Source organism: Ptychodera flava, chromosome 5 (assembly GCF_041260155.1).
Source record: "Ptychodera flava strain L36383 chromosome 5, AS_Pfla_20210202, whole genome shotgun sequence".
In the NCBI taxonomy this organism is placed as follows: Eukaryota; Metazoa; Hemichordata; class Enteropneusta; family Ptychoderidae; genus Ptychodera; species Ptychodera flava.
This window is the reverse complement of record NC_091932.1, coordinates 12,821,016-12,836,254: the sequence shown is the minus strand read 5'-3', so window position 1 is coordinate 12,836,254 and position 15,239 is coordinate 12,821,016. Positions and strand designations below refer to the sequence as shown.

General features: G+C 38.7%; 1 protein-coding gene across 1 annotated transcript; it reads left to right on the top strand.

Annotated features, from left to right (window-relative positions):
* The first annotated feature begins 1,987 nt into the window (after positions 1–1,987).
* LOC139133040 (uncharacterized) lies at positions 1,988–12,780 on the top strand. Its single transcript, XM_070699437.1, has 6 exons — positions 1,988–2,063; positions 6,858–6,941; positions 7,578–7,673; positions 8,465–8,785; positions 10,110–10,191; positions 12,150–12,780. The coding sequence occupies exons 1-6, from the start codon at positions 2,000–2,002 to the stop codon at positions 12,556–12,558; spliced, it is 1,056 nt and encodes a 351-aa protein (XP_070555538.1). The 5' UTR covers positions 1,988–1,999; the 3' UTR covers positions 12,559–12,780.
* The last annotated feature ends 2,459 nt before the right edge of the window (positions 12,781–15,239 follow it).

Here is a 15,239-nt window from a genome sequence, read left to right as displayed (position 1 = left end):
ATATATATATATATATATATATTATAGTTATATTTTAAACAGTCATTCTGTGATTTAATGAAATTGTTGACATATCAGCTTTCAGATAGGCATTTCAAAGTGTCAATTTTAAAGTTTGAATACAGTATTTTGAATGAGTAGTGAATGTATTTCACACTTTCTATGCTTAATCAGATGCCCTGAACTGTTGTAGAGAAATGGATGTTAATCATTAATATAAAAGAGGAAAAAGCAGTAAATCAAAAACTTTGATGGGTGTTAAGACTTGCAAGCCATCAAATTACATTGTAAATCTCCTGAGAAGCCATAGACAGCTATTTTAGACAAATCTGATGTGTACAGTGTCTGAGAGGACCTTTCTTTTAACATTGAAACCATAATGACGATAAGTCCGTTTTCTGCACTGTTATTTTAGTCAACTTTTTACAGAAAACCCGTGACACAAAGGAAAATAGTTGCATCATTATGAACGAAAAATATCTTGTCATTCTTCTATTTCAAAATATGTCACTGTATCAAATATATGTTGTGAAATATTTTTGCATGTTGCTTTCTATATTACTGAATTCTCATAGAGAAAACAGAAAAGTATCAGGAATTTGTCACAACTGCAGATTTCATAACGGTACACTTTCACGTAGCAAACATCAAGATATCTCTGACATATATCTCTGATTTATTAAAGTCTGGCGCCCGAAGAGCGTTCCGAAAAATATGAACATCGTGATCTCTCTGATACATATGTCTGATATATTTAAGTCATAAGCCGGAAGCGCGTGCTGAAAAATGTCTGATATGTTAAAGTAATGCTCTCGAACAGCGCGCTTAAAAATATTGAACATACAGATATCTCTGATATATGTATGTCTGATATATTAAAGTCGGGCGTGCTGAAAAATATGTCTGATTATTAAAGTTACGCGCCAGAAGGGGGCGCCGAAAAATGCAACTGAATGATGAAATTTGTGGCTGACAAGATGAATTTTAGGGAAGTATGAGCCCGAGCCAAACTTCAAAAACACACTGACACCCCACATTGGGCATTTCAAAAACATGTGACCCCCCCCCCCCCTATCACCAAAGTCAAAAACAGGGTGACCCCATGAATCCACCGCCTCCCCCATGTTTTAGGCGTTCAACGTCTTTCAAAAGATATCAAACAGTTTTATTTAGCAGACAGACAGACAGACGTAGACAGGCATTCCATACAGGCAACCGCACGCTGAATTTGAGTTCAGTTTTACCGAGGTCCACTGAATTTAACACCTAAAGGAGTTCATTTTCCTACTTTTTAAAAAACATTCAAAATCGACTTGACAGTTTTCTGTAGCGGCTCATTGTAGTACGCGACCTCAGTGACTGGACTTCGTAGAATCTGTGGTACGACTCAGTAAACCATAAAATTGTGAACAACTTCCTATTTTCTTAGATTTATGAGCTCTTCTCAAATACGTTGACGCTATAAAGCCTTTACCTAAACCATGGAGCTACCAAATGAGTAGCTCCATGCATGCCTAAACCTAATTTTAAAATCAACTTTAAAATTCATTTTTGCTCACACTTGCACATACTTTTATGATAAACACAAATTTATTTCAAGCGTACGTGGTTATTGTCGGAGACGGAGTTTATTTTTCTAACTGACTGTTTGGTTTTAAGGTGTCATGACGTTCAATGTCATCGACAGTTTGAGACTCATTTTGGAGAATTCGTCCCTCATATGGGTTATGTCCCCATGTTTTGGGTATTCCGGTGCAGGTGAATCCAGGTTATGACATTATAAAGCGTTTAAAATATGCACAAACTAAATAGAAGGAAGCAGCAAAATAGTCACGACCCAAGGTACAAATACAATACATTTACGGGTCATCTCGCCGCGTCTGCTGACACTGGGTGCGGGTACTCGTCACGTGAATTCTGCAATTAGAGGTTTCTCGTTCAAATAACAACTGCAAACCTTAATACGGTACCAAGGAGAAACGTACGCCGTTCAGTCGACATGGAGAGACACATTCGGCTGCTGAACAACGCGGACCACTTATCGCTATTGATAATACTTGCAGGTGAGTGTGTTCAATTTAGTGTGTGCGTCATGACGCGATACGAATTGTACAACTATGAGTCTCAAAATGGTATAAATCTCGCGTCGATTAGGAGGCTGTTAACTGACATTCCCTGATATTCTCATGAACAACCACCGTGCACGCGAGAACCGAATTCTAAGAAGTTACTCTGCATTTCCAGGGTAAACGCTTCAAAGGGCGGCATTCAAGAAGAGTAAAAAAAAGAACATCTTACAACCATATGCATTGTATATCAAACATAATGCCTACGGTGGAGACACGGCGAGAAAAAGAAAGTTACGGGTTTTAACAGACATGTAGAGAGAACCGAGCTGGCTGTTGAAGCCGACCGTCTTCCCAGCAGGGGTCGTAAAATGACTAGTTTGGAGGTTCTTTTGGGAAACTGAATACTGCTTTAGTGGAACGAAAATGTGGTGTCTTGAGTTGCTTAAAAAGTTGCGATCATATGAAGGTAACCTGTGATATAAAACGATCTATGGTGAATTTCAGTGTTCTTAGAAAAGTAAGTGGTCACACTTCATGATCATATACACTTATTTCAAACGTAGTCATTGGCATTGAGTTTATTTACACCCGACTGATTGGTTTTAAGGTGCCACGACGTTCAATGTCGTCGAAAGTGTGAGACTTGTTTTGGAGTCTTTGTCCCATATGGGCTTTGCTCCACGTTTGGGGCGGTCAGTTGCAGATGAATCTAGGTTATGTATGAATACACTCCCTCCAAGGGACACGAAAGGGGTATATTCAACAGTGTGTACATACATTGCCTCGTCAATTCTTCAATGCAGGTGAGTTTGTACAGTTTTGTTGTGTGAGCCATAACCTGACCGGTACCATCAATAACTCAACTCGACTCGCCGTTTGTTAGGAGCTGTTCAGATCGATTTCATGTTTCACACATCCTGTATCAAGTCAAAGTGAGCCAACAATGGCAGGTTACAATCGCGAATATTGTCCTTTAGGCGCTTTTCATAATGCAAAGCAATGTTCCATCACCGTGACGCGCCGCCATTTTGATTAGGAGAAGTACCATTGTTTGGAAGGACAAAACGTTTAACTCTTGGCTTTGTTTGCAGTGTTCTCGTTCTCTGTACGATGTGTCGGCTCCCATTCTGGTACAGTAAGCACACTGTAAATTCTATTGTGGTCGGCCGGTATGGACAATCTCAAAAAATTCTAACGCATTGATATTATTGACAAGATAATGTATCACAAATTTAATCCTCGTCAAAAAGGTAACTGTGTGATCAAATGTCAGAAAACTGCATGCTCATCACAATTCAAGTTGTATTCCATAAACAGTACTGGATATGTATAAAGTTCTGGGGTGTTTTGGAGTATACCTGCTACTAGTAAGTTGTATACGCTGTGCTGATAGATAGATACGCCCTCTGAAGCTTACAACTTTGGACTATAAACAGACAGCACTTAGCAAACACGGGTGGGGGCATGACATGATTGACTTAGGAAGTCATTTCTGAAAATAACTAAATACGATGTAGTCCCATATACTATAAAATAAGGAACTATATAGAAATTACAAGGGGCGGTGTTTTTCAAAATGACGCTGCAAGAAAAAGAGTGACCGTCCCAAATTTTCATGCGCAGAAAAAACAGTGACCCTCCCCTCCGTGTCACAGTCGGCATCAATAATTTCTCATTTAATCTTTGAACTTTCAGAGAATACTATTTAACGTTTACAAATAATCACTTTTATGCGAGGTTCAAATAATTTAATGAAAAAGAGATCACAAATCACAATAAATAATTCTGTCAACTAGTTTAAGTACAAATCAAAATGGACAATGACTAGAATGACTTCAGTTATACTTTGGCCTATAATTGTACAGACAACACTATTACTGTTTGTCAAGAAACTTATTACAGCCTAAACGTCAATATTTAACAACACATGTAAATTCACATGTATAGCACGTTTGGTAGTGGGAAAATATTTAATAATCACTCCCTAGACTACAATGAGAAGTGTATTAATATTTTTTGGGTGAAATTCCAATATCGTCATATTTGTTGTTCTCATCTGCCCTTTTAAACACCCTATTCCTTATCACGTATATTTATATCAATTGTCAAACATTTATACAAGTAAAGATTTAGCTAGTTTTGTATTGCAAAAACATTATTCATAGTTTCCTCGTACACTTCACTGTATACAACGTTTTCAGTGATCAACTTCCAAAATCAAATTTCTTGCATATGCATGCACTTGTAACCACCCTATTCCGAAAAGTTCATGCGATCGCGGCAATAATTCAATCTCATTCCGGGTACATTAATACATAGCTCACATTTTATCCATCAAATTTGTTCTCATGTACAATTAAACTGACCTCGACAGCAATGGCCATATTCACCCCTGCAGTTGCCAAAGGCGGCATACTGTTACGTAACAGATGTCAGCGTACATTGAAATGCGTAGAGCAAGAGATATGACAGTCAAAAAACTTAGTCTGCTTCATTTGCATTACTTCTACCTAGACCAAATATCACACCTGTACATTTGTTCAAACTCTATTATTGATTGGTTTAATCTTTGTCCAGACATTTCTTTCCTTTATCTTCGCGATCATGCCTCCCAATAGATTGGTGGCCCAGCAGTATTGCGGAAATTGACGAGTCCATTGATGTAAAAAAGCATCCATGATGAATCCAACTTCGGAAAGTCCAAATGCAGCCGCTGTCGACACCGTGATAGCCATTTGGTGTTTGGAGTCACCGGTCGCGATATTTATGCTCGCTTTTTAATATCTGTTGACCAGCGTGATGCCAATGCTTTAATTCTTTTGAATAATCGATTTATTTCATCCAGATTCCACTATTATTTCTAATAAATGGGCTGCTTATTCTTGGTTGTCAAAATCTCATTAGTTCTCCCATTTGACCGTCAATCATTCTCTTTATTTGTTGATCCTAAAAACTTCGCCCACACCAACACCATATAGAAGGTATTTGGAAGCATGTTCGATGAATCTTCAGATTTATTATATCTTTAACACTTCATATATCTTTATTACTTCACGCGGCGGAAGCATTTTGGCGATAAAGTCGAGGCGTCGATGTCACGTGTTCATCATTGTTTCAGCTCTCTATATTTCGAGTGAACAGCCCCTTTCATCACCCCAACGCCAGCATAATAGCATACCTTGCCAAATTTTTGGTACGGTCTGACAACTAATGACATGCCAAAGTTTTCTGCTCAGGAGGCCGCCGCTGATGTGATTTAGAATGTACAAACCAGGCGAAGAAATGATTCCGTGCCAGTGACCTACATGTAATACATTGGCCGCCGATTTTGTGCGCTTCTATACTTAAGGTAGAACGCACCTCGGGGACAGACATTCGGACTCTCAAACTTTTACAATTCTCTTCTGATATACCACATGTGGGGGTTCATTTTAAAGCTCTTGGTGAAAGAAAACTTTTCACTGGCTTAGTTTTTCGAAATTCGAAAATTTTTATTTTTCTCCATAGAGTTAACACAGGGATGGCGGCCATTTTGAATTTCAAATATCGGTAAATCTTGGGTAATTTCTTTCTCTAGTACCAAAATTTGCACGGTGACCCCCTATTTTTATTCTTGATTTTGAAAGAGAATGATTGAAAGATTCCTTGAGGAAAGTTAGAGCGAAAGTTTAAGTCTTTCACTTTCGAGGTGCAATGCATAAATTGATGGAATTTTCATAATGTAATTTTTGTGACATCTTCCACTATTGTTGTTAACATTTTCATTTACAGTGGCAATGTAATATTGCATTTCATAAGAATTCAGTGATGGACAACTTTCATATAACCTGGATTATGACAAGTGAACACATAACTTTGGTATTGTAAAAAAAGCGGCAAACGACAAAAAGTAAACATCAAATATCAAACACGAAGTATTCAACATACATAGCATCCTCAAAAAACACACTTGTAAATATCTGTGCAAATGCGACAGATGATATGAAAGTACATGCATATTAAACCAATAATAAAACTGTAGAACAAACAGGGAAATGCAAACAAAATAATGAACAGAAATAAAATAAATAAATTAAATGATAAACCTGCATAACAGAAACGGTAATGAAAAAAAGGAGCAAAATTAAAATATAGAAAGAAAGTAATGCAAGGGTAGATATTAAATTCATATCCATTAGTACACACACACATCTTTGACGTCATCAGTTTGTGTCTATACCACTTGTAAAACGGTGGTACATAGAAATTATCAAACATACGGATATAGCTTGTTTTGTAGGGGGAAATATTTAATAGCTAATAGACTCAAATGTATTGTGATTTGATATTTTTGGATGAAGCACTATATCGACCACCCATTTCCTTCTTATAGTTGCGATAGTTGCAAAAAGAAATGATGACCTTCCTCAAAGGCATGCGTGAAATTTCATGACCCTTCAAAAATGCTTGAGCGAAAAACGGCGACAAACTCCTAAAAAACACTGGCCCTACACCCCCCTGTCTCTAAATCAAACATACGGCAAAGTAAGATCAGGTAGTGCTGTTCCACTCATCAATGCACGGAATGGTGTTTGCAGATCAGATCATAGTGTGAGTGGCAAATTCGAACATGAGAACTTACTAAATGCCCTCACCTTGATCACAGTGTACTGGTGCGTCAGGGGTACTTGACATTTACATGTTGATTTAAAAACAATAAAATCCAATATCTCTCTCTCTCTCTCTCTCTCTCTCTCTCTCTCTCTCTCTCTCTCTCTCTCTCTCTCTCTCTCTCTCTCTCTCTCTCAGTACTAACAACGGCACAAATGAGCAAGGGTAACTGCAACAGCTACCCCTGCACGAAAGGAGCCACATGCTCACAAGATTGGACAGGTATGTATTGCGATGTGGCTTCCGTCTGTGAAAGTAACCCGTGTCAAAATGATAGAACTTGCACAACCAACGATCCAAAGTCGTACCAGTGTTAATGTACAGCTGGATGAAGTGGTCAAAATTGCCAGGATAGTTCCTCCGACGAAGAAATAAATAATAGTTTCCATGACTACAATGATGACTATTTCATGTTTATTGTAATTGCAGCACAAAAATATACATATAACTATATAACTATACTTATAACTATCTGAAGTTTGCAGCACGACACTGAAATGACAATTTTGGAGTCCAAAAATAGCTTTTCCCTAGTCAAGATGACAGATTATTTGGTAATTGCCAATCTGCTGCACATGCCTAATGGAAAACCATCTCTAGCAGTACATCGCTATTTAGTATCACAGCTATTTCCATAGCTGTGAATGATATGAAGCCCGTGAAAAAGGAGGTACCTGCCAGGAGGCAGATGACGTGAAATGAGTCTGTGCTCCTGACTCCAATGAACAAATTTGTAGCAATCCATGAGCAAATGACGGTAGCTGTACAGATGAACTGCTACAGATGCTTTCCGTTGCGCATGTGCAGTAGTTTTGCAAAGGACATTTTGCGAGGAAAAAATAATCTGTTATTTTGAAGAATGTGGAAACGGAGGAACGTGTACATCTAGTGGTGATGGAAATTTCCGTTGTGATTGTGCGGGTGATAACGACGGGGATAATTGCGAACATACCAGTGAGTATTGTTTTTTTATGATTTTCGTACTTTCAATGTAAGAGTAAAGAGAGAGAAAGAGAAAAAAACTAAGATACACCCCACGTTTAGTTCAATTAATGAAAGGTGACTTTTCAAAACCGCAGCGTACTATGTTACAGATTTGAATCAACGTCATTTGGCTTGCTTTGTTCGCATTAACCGACATTTTAAAGAATTAAATCAAATGTAATCACAAAACGTTAACATTTCAACGTATTATCAGAGTCAAACATGTGACAAAGATGAATGCACATATGACGTATTATTTTCAATATTAATCTGAAACGTTATGCGTGTATTGGCTTAAGAGGGGCACATACAAAAGATAAGACCTTTTTCATCAAATTTATCCTTCGGTTTCGCCCGAAGGCGTCACTTCACCAATATGCAATTTACTCGAAATTTCAGTGTGATAAAAGAGCAAAGTAGAAAGGCATTCCTATCACAACCATGACATGGACAATAAATGAATGTATTCTTAAGCTTTCAATCGTTAAAGTGCGAAAGTTATTGAGTCGGCATTGATGGCATAATGATATAATGAAGGCCTGGTGCAAATTATTGGTTTCCTTTAATTGTCCGGTTTGTCAAAAGAGGGCACACGCCGGAATGTCCATAGATCTTCTGCCAGTGGCGTAAGAAATGTGAAAAAGTTATTTTAAAAATAGTGTGAGGCTGTCTAACTCCACAGTACCTCTATCAAATTCTTAGAACATCGAATTTACGCACGTAAATACATAATATAATGATTTGATCATCTTTTCGTGCAGCAACCGTTGCGTCTACTACGACACTCAATCAATCTGACCATCGTAGAACTTCAACTGTGGACAATGATGGACGCCAGAGTGATGCCTCATCTGAGAGAGATACATTTAGCGACACAAGCACATTGATGAGTACCACTGAGGGTTTCCGCTCCAGCTTGGCCACTGCACCGTCCCTCAACACTGTGGCCACTACAACATCACATTTACTCAGGCCTAATACAGAGCAAACCTCTAATGCATCGAGTTCATCTGATCCCGATAATAAATTCTCCACTGGCGGGCCCGGATATTCAGGTGCTAACAAATCCTCAACCAAGACAGGTAGGACACTTGGTCTATGTTATGAATAAATGTCTTTGTAGGAGATAGCACCGGGCACAGCAAAGGGTTAATTCTGGCCTGTGGCCTGATAGAGTCGACTTTTCAGATTCTCAGACTCAGATTTTTTAAATCTCAGATCTCAGACTCAGATTTAGACCTCAGCTCTGAGATTTAGTATCGATTAGTTATGTTCAATCTATGCCAGTTATGAACTGCCATGAAATGTGAAATATATGTGATATAAATACCGTTTCAATTTCGACAGATCTCGATCGATCGCCGGAGGTCAAGATATATAGCCTCAGCATGTGCCGCTCCATATATGGTCTATAGAGGGCGTATACTACGATAGTGGTCTGGCATTTAGGCTCATCATTTTTAAACTTGACTCTGTCACGGCCAGAGTGGCCATCGAGGGGCCGTGACAGAGTCATCACTTGAATAAAAACTACGAGGTTTTCAAAGTTGGGAGTTTGTGTTGATGCACTGACTTTATTTCCTTTAAATGGTGATATAGACTTACAGAATATGCTGATTTAGAACAGGACACACAAGCTTCCGATTTGTAATGTTGCGCTTGAAAAGGCTTTCTAAAGTTATATCAATATTCATACCCTCTCAGCTATTCTTTCCCCGAACCCATCGGATCTATGAAATTATACCGTTGCAAGATAACTTTGAACAGACGTAAAGACAGACAAAGACAAAATGCTAGACAATAGACAAATAAACAAAAACATTACTCAAAGGTATGAGGGCAGGGCGTAGGCAAGACTTGGTTCAAGTCAGTGAATTTCTAAAATAAAACCATTTGCAGTAGTTTCTCATGTGTCTCTCCTTTTTTTATACAAACCTATTTGGAATTTGGCAGCCCAGGCCAGGTTTTCCTAACGATTGAACGTGTTACCTTTGAGTCTGCGCAGTCGTGAGTTAGTTTCCGCCGTGTGATTCCGGGAGAAACTCCCCTGTATAGCTTTCACCGGGCCCCACTCATCGCGTTCACCCCTCTCACGCGTTTCACATTAAAACAGAACACAAATCATCGCATTTACCCCACTCAAACATTCACAAATCACAGACACGAACCAAGTCTAGGCGTAGGCTAAAAGGCCAGTCTATGGTTGAGTGGGCAATAGCATTGATGAATTGGGGAGGAAAGGCGACCTTACGAGATGATTTGGTAGACTCAGTGAAATAGAGGCCTGGTAATCGCTTTATTACTCTGAATAGAAGTAACTGATGGCTGATGTCAAAGAGTTAAGACATAATTTATGCCTGTGAAATTCAATTGAAAAGTTCTTCCCTATTATTCGTTCACATTCAGGAGCTATAATTGGAGCCGTCATCGCCGTACTTGTTGTGTTTGCCCTGCTCGTCATTGGATATTTTTTAATCAGGAAAAGACGGTAAGTATCACGAATCAAGAAATTACAAACTCTAGGTTATCTTACGTAAATCCACGTGCGGTCCCTAACTTAGAGTGACTTTTTATCGGGCATATGTTGATGCAGCGCATAATGAATATTTACATCCGTTCTCAATAGGTACACGCGCGAACAGAGCACCGAGTCAGGCGGAAGGTAAAGAAAACCTGTCGGCAAATTATAACTACTGCAAGTTTAATGCCAAGTGCGATTTGGGCACGAATGCATGGAAATTGTATTCTTCATCAAAAATAGCGATAACCCTTCAATAATATCTTGCTATTTTTGTAGATTTTCAAGGCCATGATTAGTAACATTTAGAATCGTACTGCAGGTGTTCTCTTTGTCTATTTCTTTGTATGTCTGTTTCTTTATGTGCTTATGTGTGTTTATCGCACCATCTTTTTTGTGAATATGGTTGATACTGTTGTGGCTACTGTCGAGCATGTTCTTGCAAAATCTGTCCGCTGAACTCTCAATCACACTAGTTTTGCCCACCAGCAAGCAGACAAAAGAATATGATATACTGACGTGGAATAATAAAGAAAGGCTATGTTTGATCAACTTCTGTATTATCATCAGTTACGAGTATGTATAAGTCTTGTTCAACGACATCAAACCACATAGAAATGGGAGAAATTATCAGTAACGCAGAAAATGTGATACTTATTATTTTCTTTACGCTTGAAGAGTTCCTAAAACGAATTATCAAGAAACAGCTGCTGTAATTTGTATGATTACGTGAAATAGTGTTACTTTCGCCAACTTGCAGCTGTTTAGGCCGAACAAAAAAATGTGTTCCTTTCCAATAATCCGACCTACCCTTTTTTTACCTGCCGACCCTAAATTTTTTAGAGCTACGTAAACACGGAAGTAAAAAGAGAGAAAAAAACCCGTAAAATCATGCGTTCGTTACTTGGCATTTGATTTCTGCTTGAACGAGGGTGACTTGACGTTGTCTTTGTTTTCCTTGTATGTGTATGTTACATTTTTCTGGAAATGTTGTGGCCATTATTTGACCTCCCTGAACCACTGAAAAATGTATATTTATAAATAAAAATATTTTGGAAAAAATTCCTGCCGACCTGCCTACCCTATTTTTGAAAACCATGTTATCGGAACAGCACAATTTATTTATTTATTTATTTATTTATATTTTGGCCTTATCGTACATGATAGGGATGAGCTCGTAAGCTCGTGCAGAATGAGATTTGCACTGTGATTTTATTGAAGTTGAGAGTTCACTGTTCACTGTGAATGTTTTGCTTTCAACAATTAAAAGCAACACATTTTCAAGATACTTAATTCATCTTTGGAATAACGTTGATGGCCGCCGTCTGGGCATACGGGCTGCGGCATTGAGCTCGCACAGGGCCAGTCTACCCGCATACTTTGCGCTAGAACGGTGACCTTTGACACAAATCATGACGGCTCTATAGCTATCGAAAGATGTTACATTTTTCATCCAAACAAATATACTGCTACCTTTCAATTTGTTTTTAAATATTAAAGTTCGCGTCGCTTGCAAATCTTGATCGAAGTAAATAGTATTGAATCCTGAGCTGTGACGTTTGATGACGCACTCATGAGCTTTGTCGGGTCGCAACAGCATCGGCCACATGATAATAGGAAAAAATTCTTATTGTATTACAGTGACATATGTGTATCAGCAGGCAGTAGTACACCCGATAAGTATACTAGTGCCTGGTATAGGTGAGCAGTTTGCGGCCGCCTGCGCGAGCTACTTCTCTTAAATATTTTTTCTTATTTATGTTCCCTAGCATCATCGTTTTAGACTGACCATGAGGTGCTCTTCAAACAGCACTGTCATTCAAAACTGATTAATAAGCAAATGCGTAAATGCAATGTCACGATTCACGCTTGAAGTCCTATGTGCGCAAATGTTTCATGTGACAACATCACTGTTATTTTATTCGTAGATTGAAAAGTTCGGCAATGAACTCTGGAGTGACACTACAGAGTGCGGCATACGACACAACTTTGCCTTCTGTCGAGGAGCCAGCAAATATGTCGCCCAGCTACGACGGAAGTGCTTCGGGAAAAGCGTTCTATTATACCTCAGAGCCAGACATTGGAGAATCCGCCTACACTGAACTTGAAAAGGTACCTGAGAGTGAATACCAACTCTTAACGACCACCACGTCGAAGACAATCCAAAACCAATCGGGAGACAGAGAACAGAGTGAGGGCGCTCTTCAACACCAGTCTATGAGCGGATTCGTCGACAATATTGCTTACGAAAGTAGGGAACCATGTCAGAACAAAAATATTATCCAGGCCGAGGATCACGGCTTTAAAGAAAATATTGCTTACGAAAGCTCTGATTAAGCTGATGACAATAGCTCGCCACGAGATGGAATTTCCGGTGAGGGTAATGCGAAAGAAGGAGAAGGTTTCGTCGAAAATATTGCATACGAAGGAGGGGAGCCACCTCGAAGCAATGGTGGAACCAACATCGAAGATGACAGAATTACAGAAAACGCTGATTATGAAAGTGTTGATTGATTACTCACCGAAATCCGCTATAATTTTGGCGTTGGAAAGGAACTGGTGTTTGATAGGGGTAGTGCGCGCGACAGGGAGCCTGTCACCTGGGAAATGGAATGTGTCATGTGGGAATGCTCACGTTTAGTCACGGAATATGAGATCAAAGGTCATAGGCCACGCTTTTACGAGCGCTTCCCTCAAATAACTATTGCTGTTCGTACGATCGTACTAATGCTGCATACAACTGTACAGTCTTCTCCGCTAGGTGACTGGGTACCGTACGCTGTGAGATCAAACCCGATTGAAACCACCGTATAGTAGAGAAAGTGCATGAGCACAAAGTGAGTATCATTTTTTATCAGTCATTTGTGATAGACTTGTAACAGAAGGGAATGAGACGCAATAACTGTTGCAGCACTCTAAACCGACTCAGAGCAAATCGTGCGAGGTCCACGTGTATGTGTATGTACTTACTGATTTACTACTTGATCGCTGACTGGAGATAGGGAAAAAGGAGTTATATGGTCACAGCCATGTACGACTACCGTCAGTGAACCATGGACGGACGCGTGCAATTTACAGGTACGAGCATGCTACAGAGCTGTGTTTGGCGTAATTTATGGATAGAGGTTCATGCATATACCTTCTACATTTTGGAGCCTGTGTCTCAAAGACATCTTGAAGTTAATAATAAAGCAAAGGATAATGTGGCAGTCAACGTCAACCTCCACCCTCCCCATCTTTGGGCATAGTGGGGCTTTGGAAATAGTGTTATGAAATTTGTCAAATATCCCAACCCTGGGCAAGACAATATGGAAAATCCCCACAAGTAAATTCTCCATTGACTGCTGCTTAATTCTTTCATGAATGTTGGCTAATCAAGGTAAAGAAAGGCATCATTAATTCAAATATTTTGTCTCACTTTAGGATGCATACTTCAATAACAAGACGCAATAATGCTGAGCATATATGAGCTGTGGACAGGGCGAAATGGTATGCACCATTTGCCCTCAAAGGATGTTCAAACCCACAGCCAATCCATGGAGGATAAAGAAACATATATCAGCACATATAAAATCATCTATACCATGTGGAGGTAGGCAGCTAAATGTACATGTGTTTCTCTTTATTGTCAATGTTCTTTGCTGTGGAAAGTCTTTTACAAAATATGTTGTGTAAATGTTTGTTATTTTACTAGCAGTCAAAAAGAATTGGTAAATTGCCGATTCAAGCAAAGTTTTGTCATTTTCAGTCCACAAACTTCCATGTCCCAAACTCTTCTTACACAGTAAAGGATGCTCCTTTACAATGTAAATCAATTGCTGTTTTAGAAAGTTAATATCATATTATGCTTATATTCCCCTCGTCATATCTTAGTAGTAAAAATACTAATTAAGTATTGGAAGGGGTGTCTAAAGTTTTCAACCATCATTATTTTTAAAAACCAGTTTCCTCTAATAATTTCATTCATCAATTCAAATTAACAGCATTTGGAGTCACAAAACTACCTCTAGTTCTTATAGATTTTCCTCACATCTACTACCAATATAAGGCTGTAATTCCTCAATGTCTAACTTGTCATGATACTTCAGTCAAAGTTAAACCATACCAGGCAAGTTACATAAATGACATGGGACTTTAATCTCTCAATTGATATAGAGATCAATAGTATAGTCACAATTTTCATGCGGCTGTCTCTCATATGGGAATAGAGAGTTTCTCAACACAGCTCCAACCCCTGTATTGTTTGTTTTACATATCTTCTCGTATATTTTAACCTTTCCTTACCTATTCAAAACCCTTTTTAATTATTACACTTGCATTTTGTTGTTGCCATTGTAATTTAGACCTTTTTGGGAGTCAAACACCTGTCACGTGGAATGGAGAGTTTCTCAACACAGACCAAACCACTATATTGAGTGTCTGACACATCTTTCTCTATCTTTTAAATAATCATCTATTCTGAACCCATTTTAATTATTACATTTGAATTTTGTTCTATCACTTGGAACTTAGACCTTTGGGAGTCACACACCTGTCACGTGGGAATGGAGAGTTTCTTAACTCAGCTCCAACCACAATCTTTTGTGTCTGACACTTGTTCTCCTATCTTTTAATTTTCTTCACCTATTCTGAGCCCCTTTTAATTATTATATTTGAATTTTGTTCTATCACTTGTAGTTTAGACCTTTGGGAGTCACACACCTGTCACGTGGGAATGGAGACTTTCTTAACTCAGCTCCAACCACAATCTTTTGTGTCTGACACATCTTCTCCTATCTTTTAATTTTTCCTCACCTATTCTGAACCCCTTTCAATTATTACATTTGAATTTTGTTCTATCACTTGTAATTTACACCTTTGGGAGTCACTCACCTGTCACGTGGGAATGGAGAGTTTCTTAACTCAGCTCCAACCACAATCTTTTGTGTCTGACACATCTTCTCCTATCTTTTAAACTCTCCTCACCTATTCTGAACCCCTTTCAATTATTACATTTGAATTTTGTTCTATCACTTGTA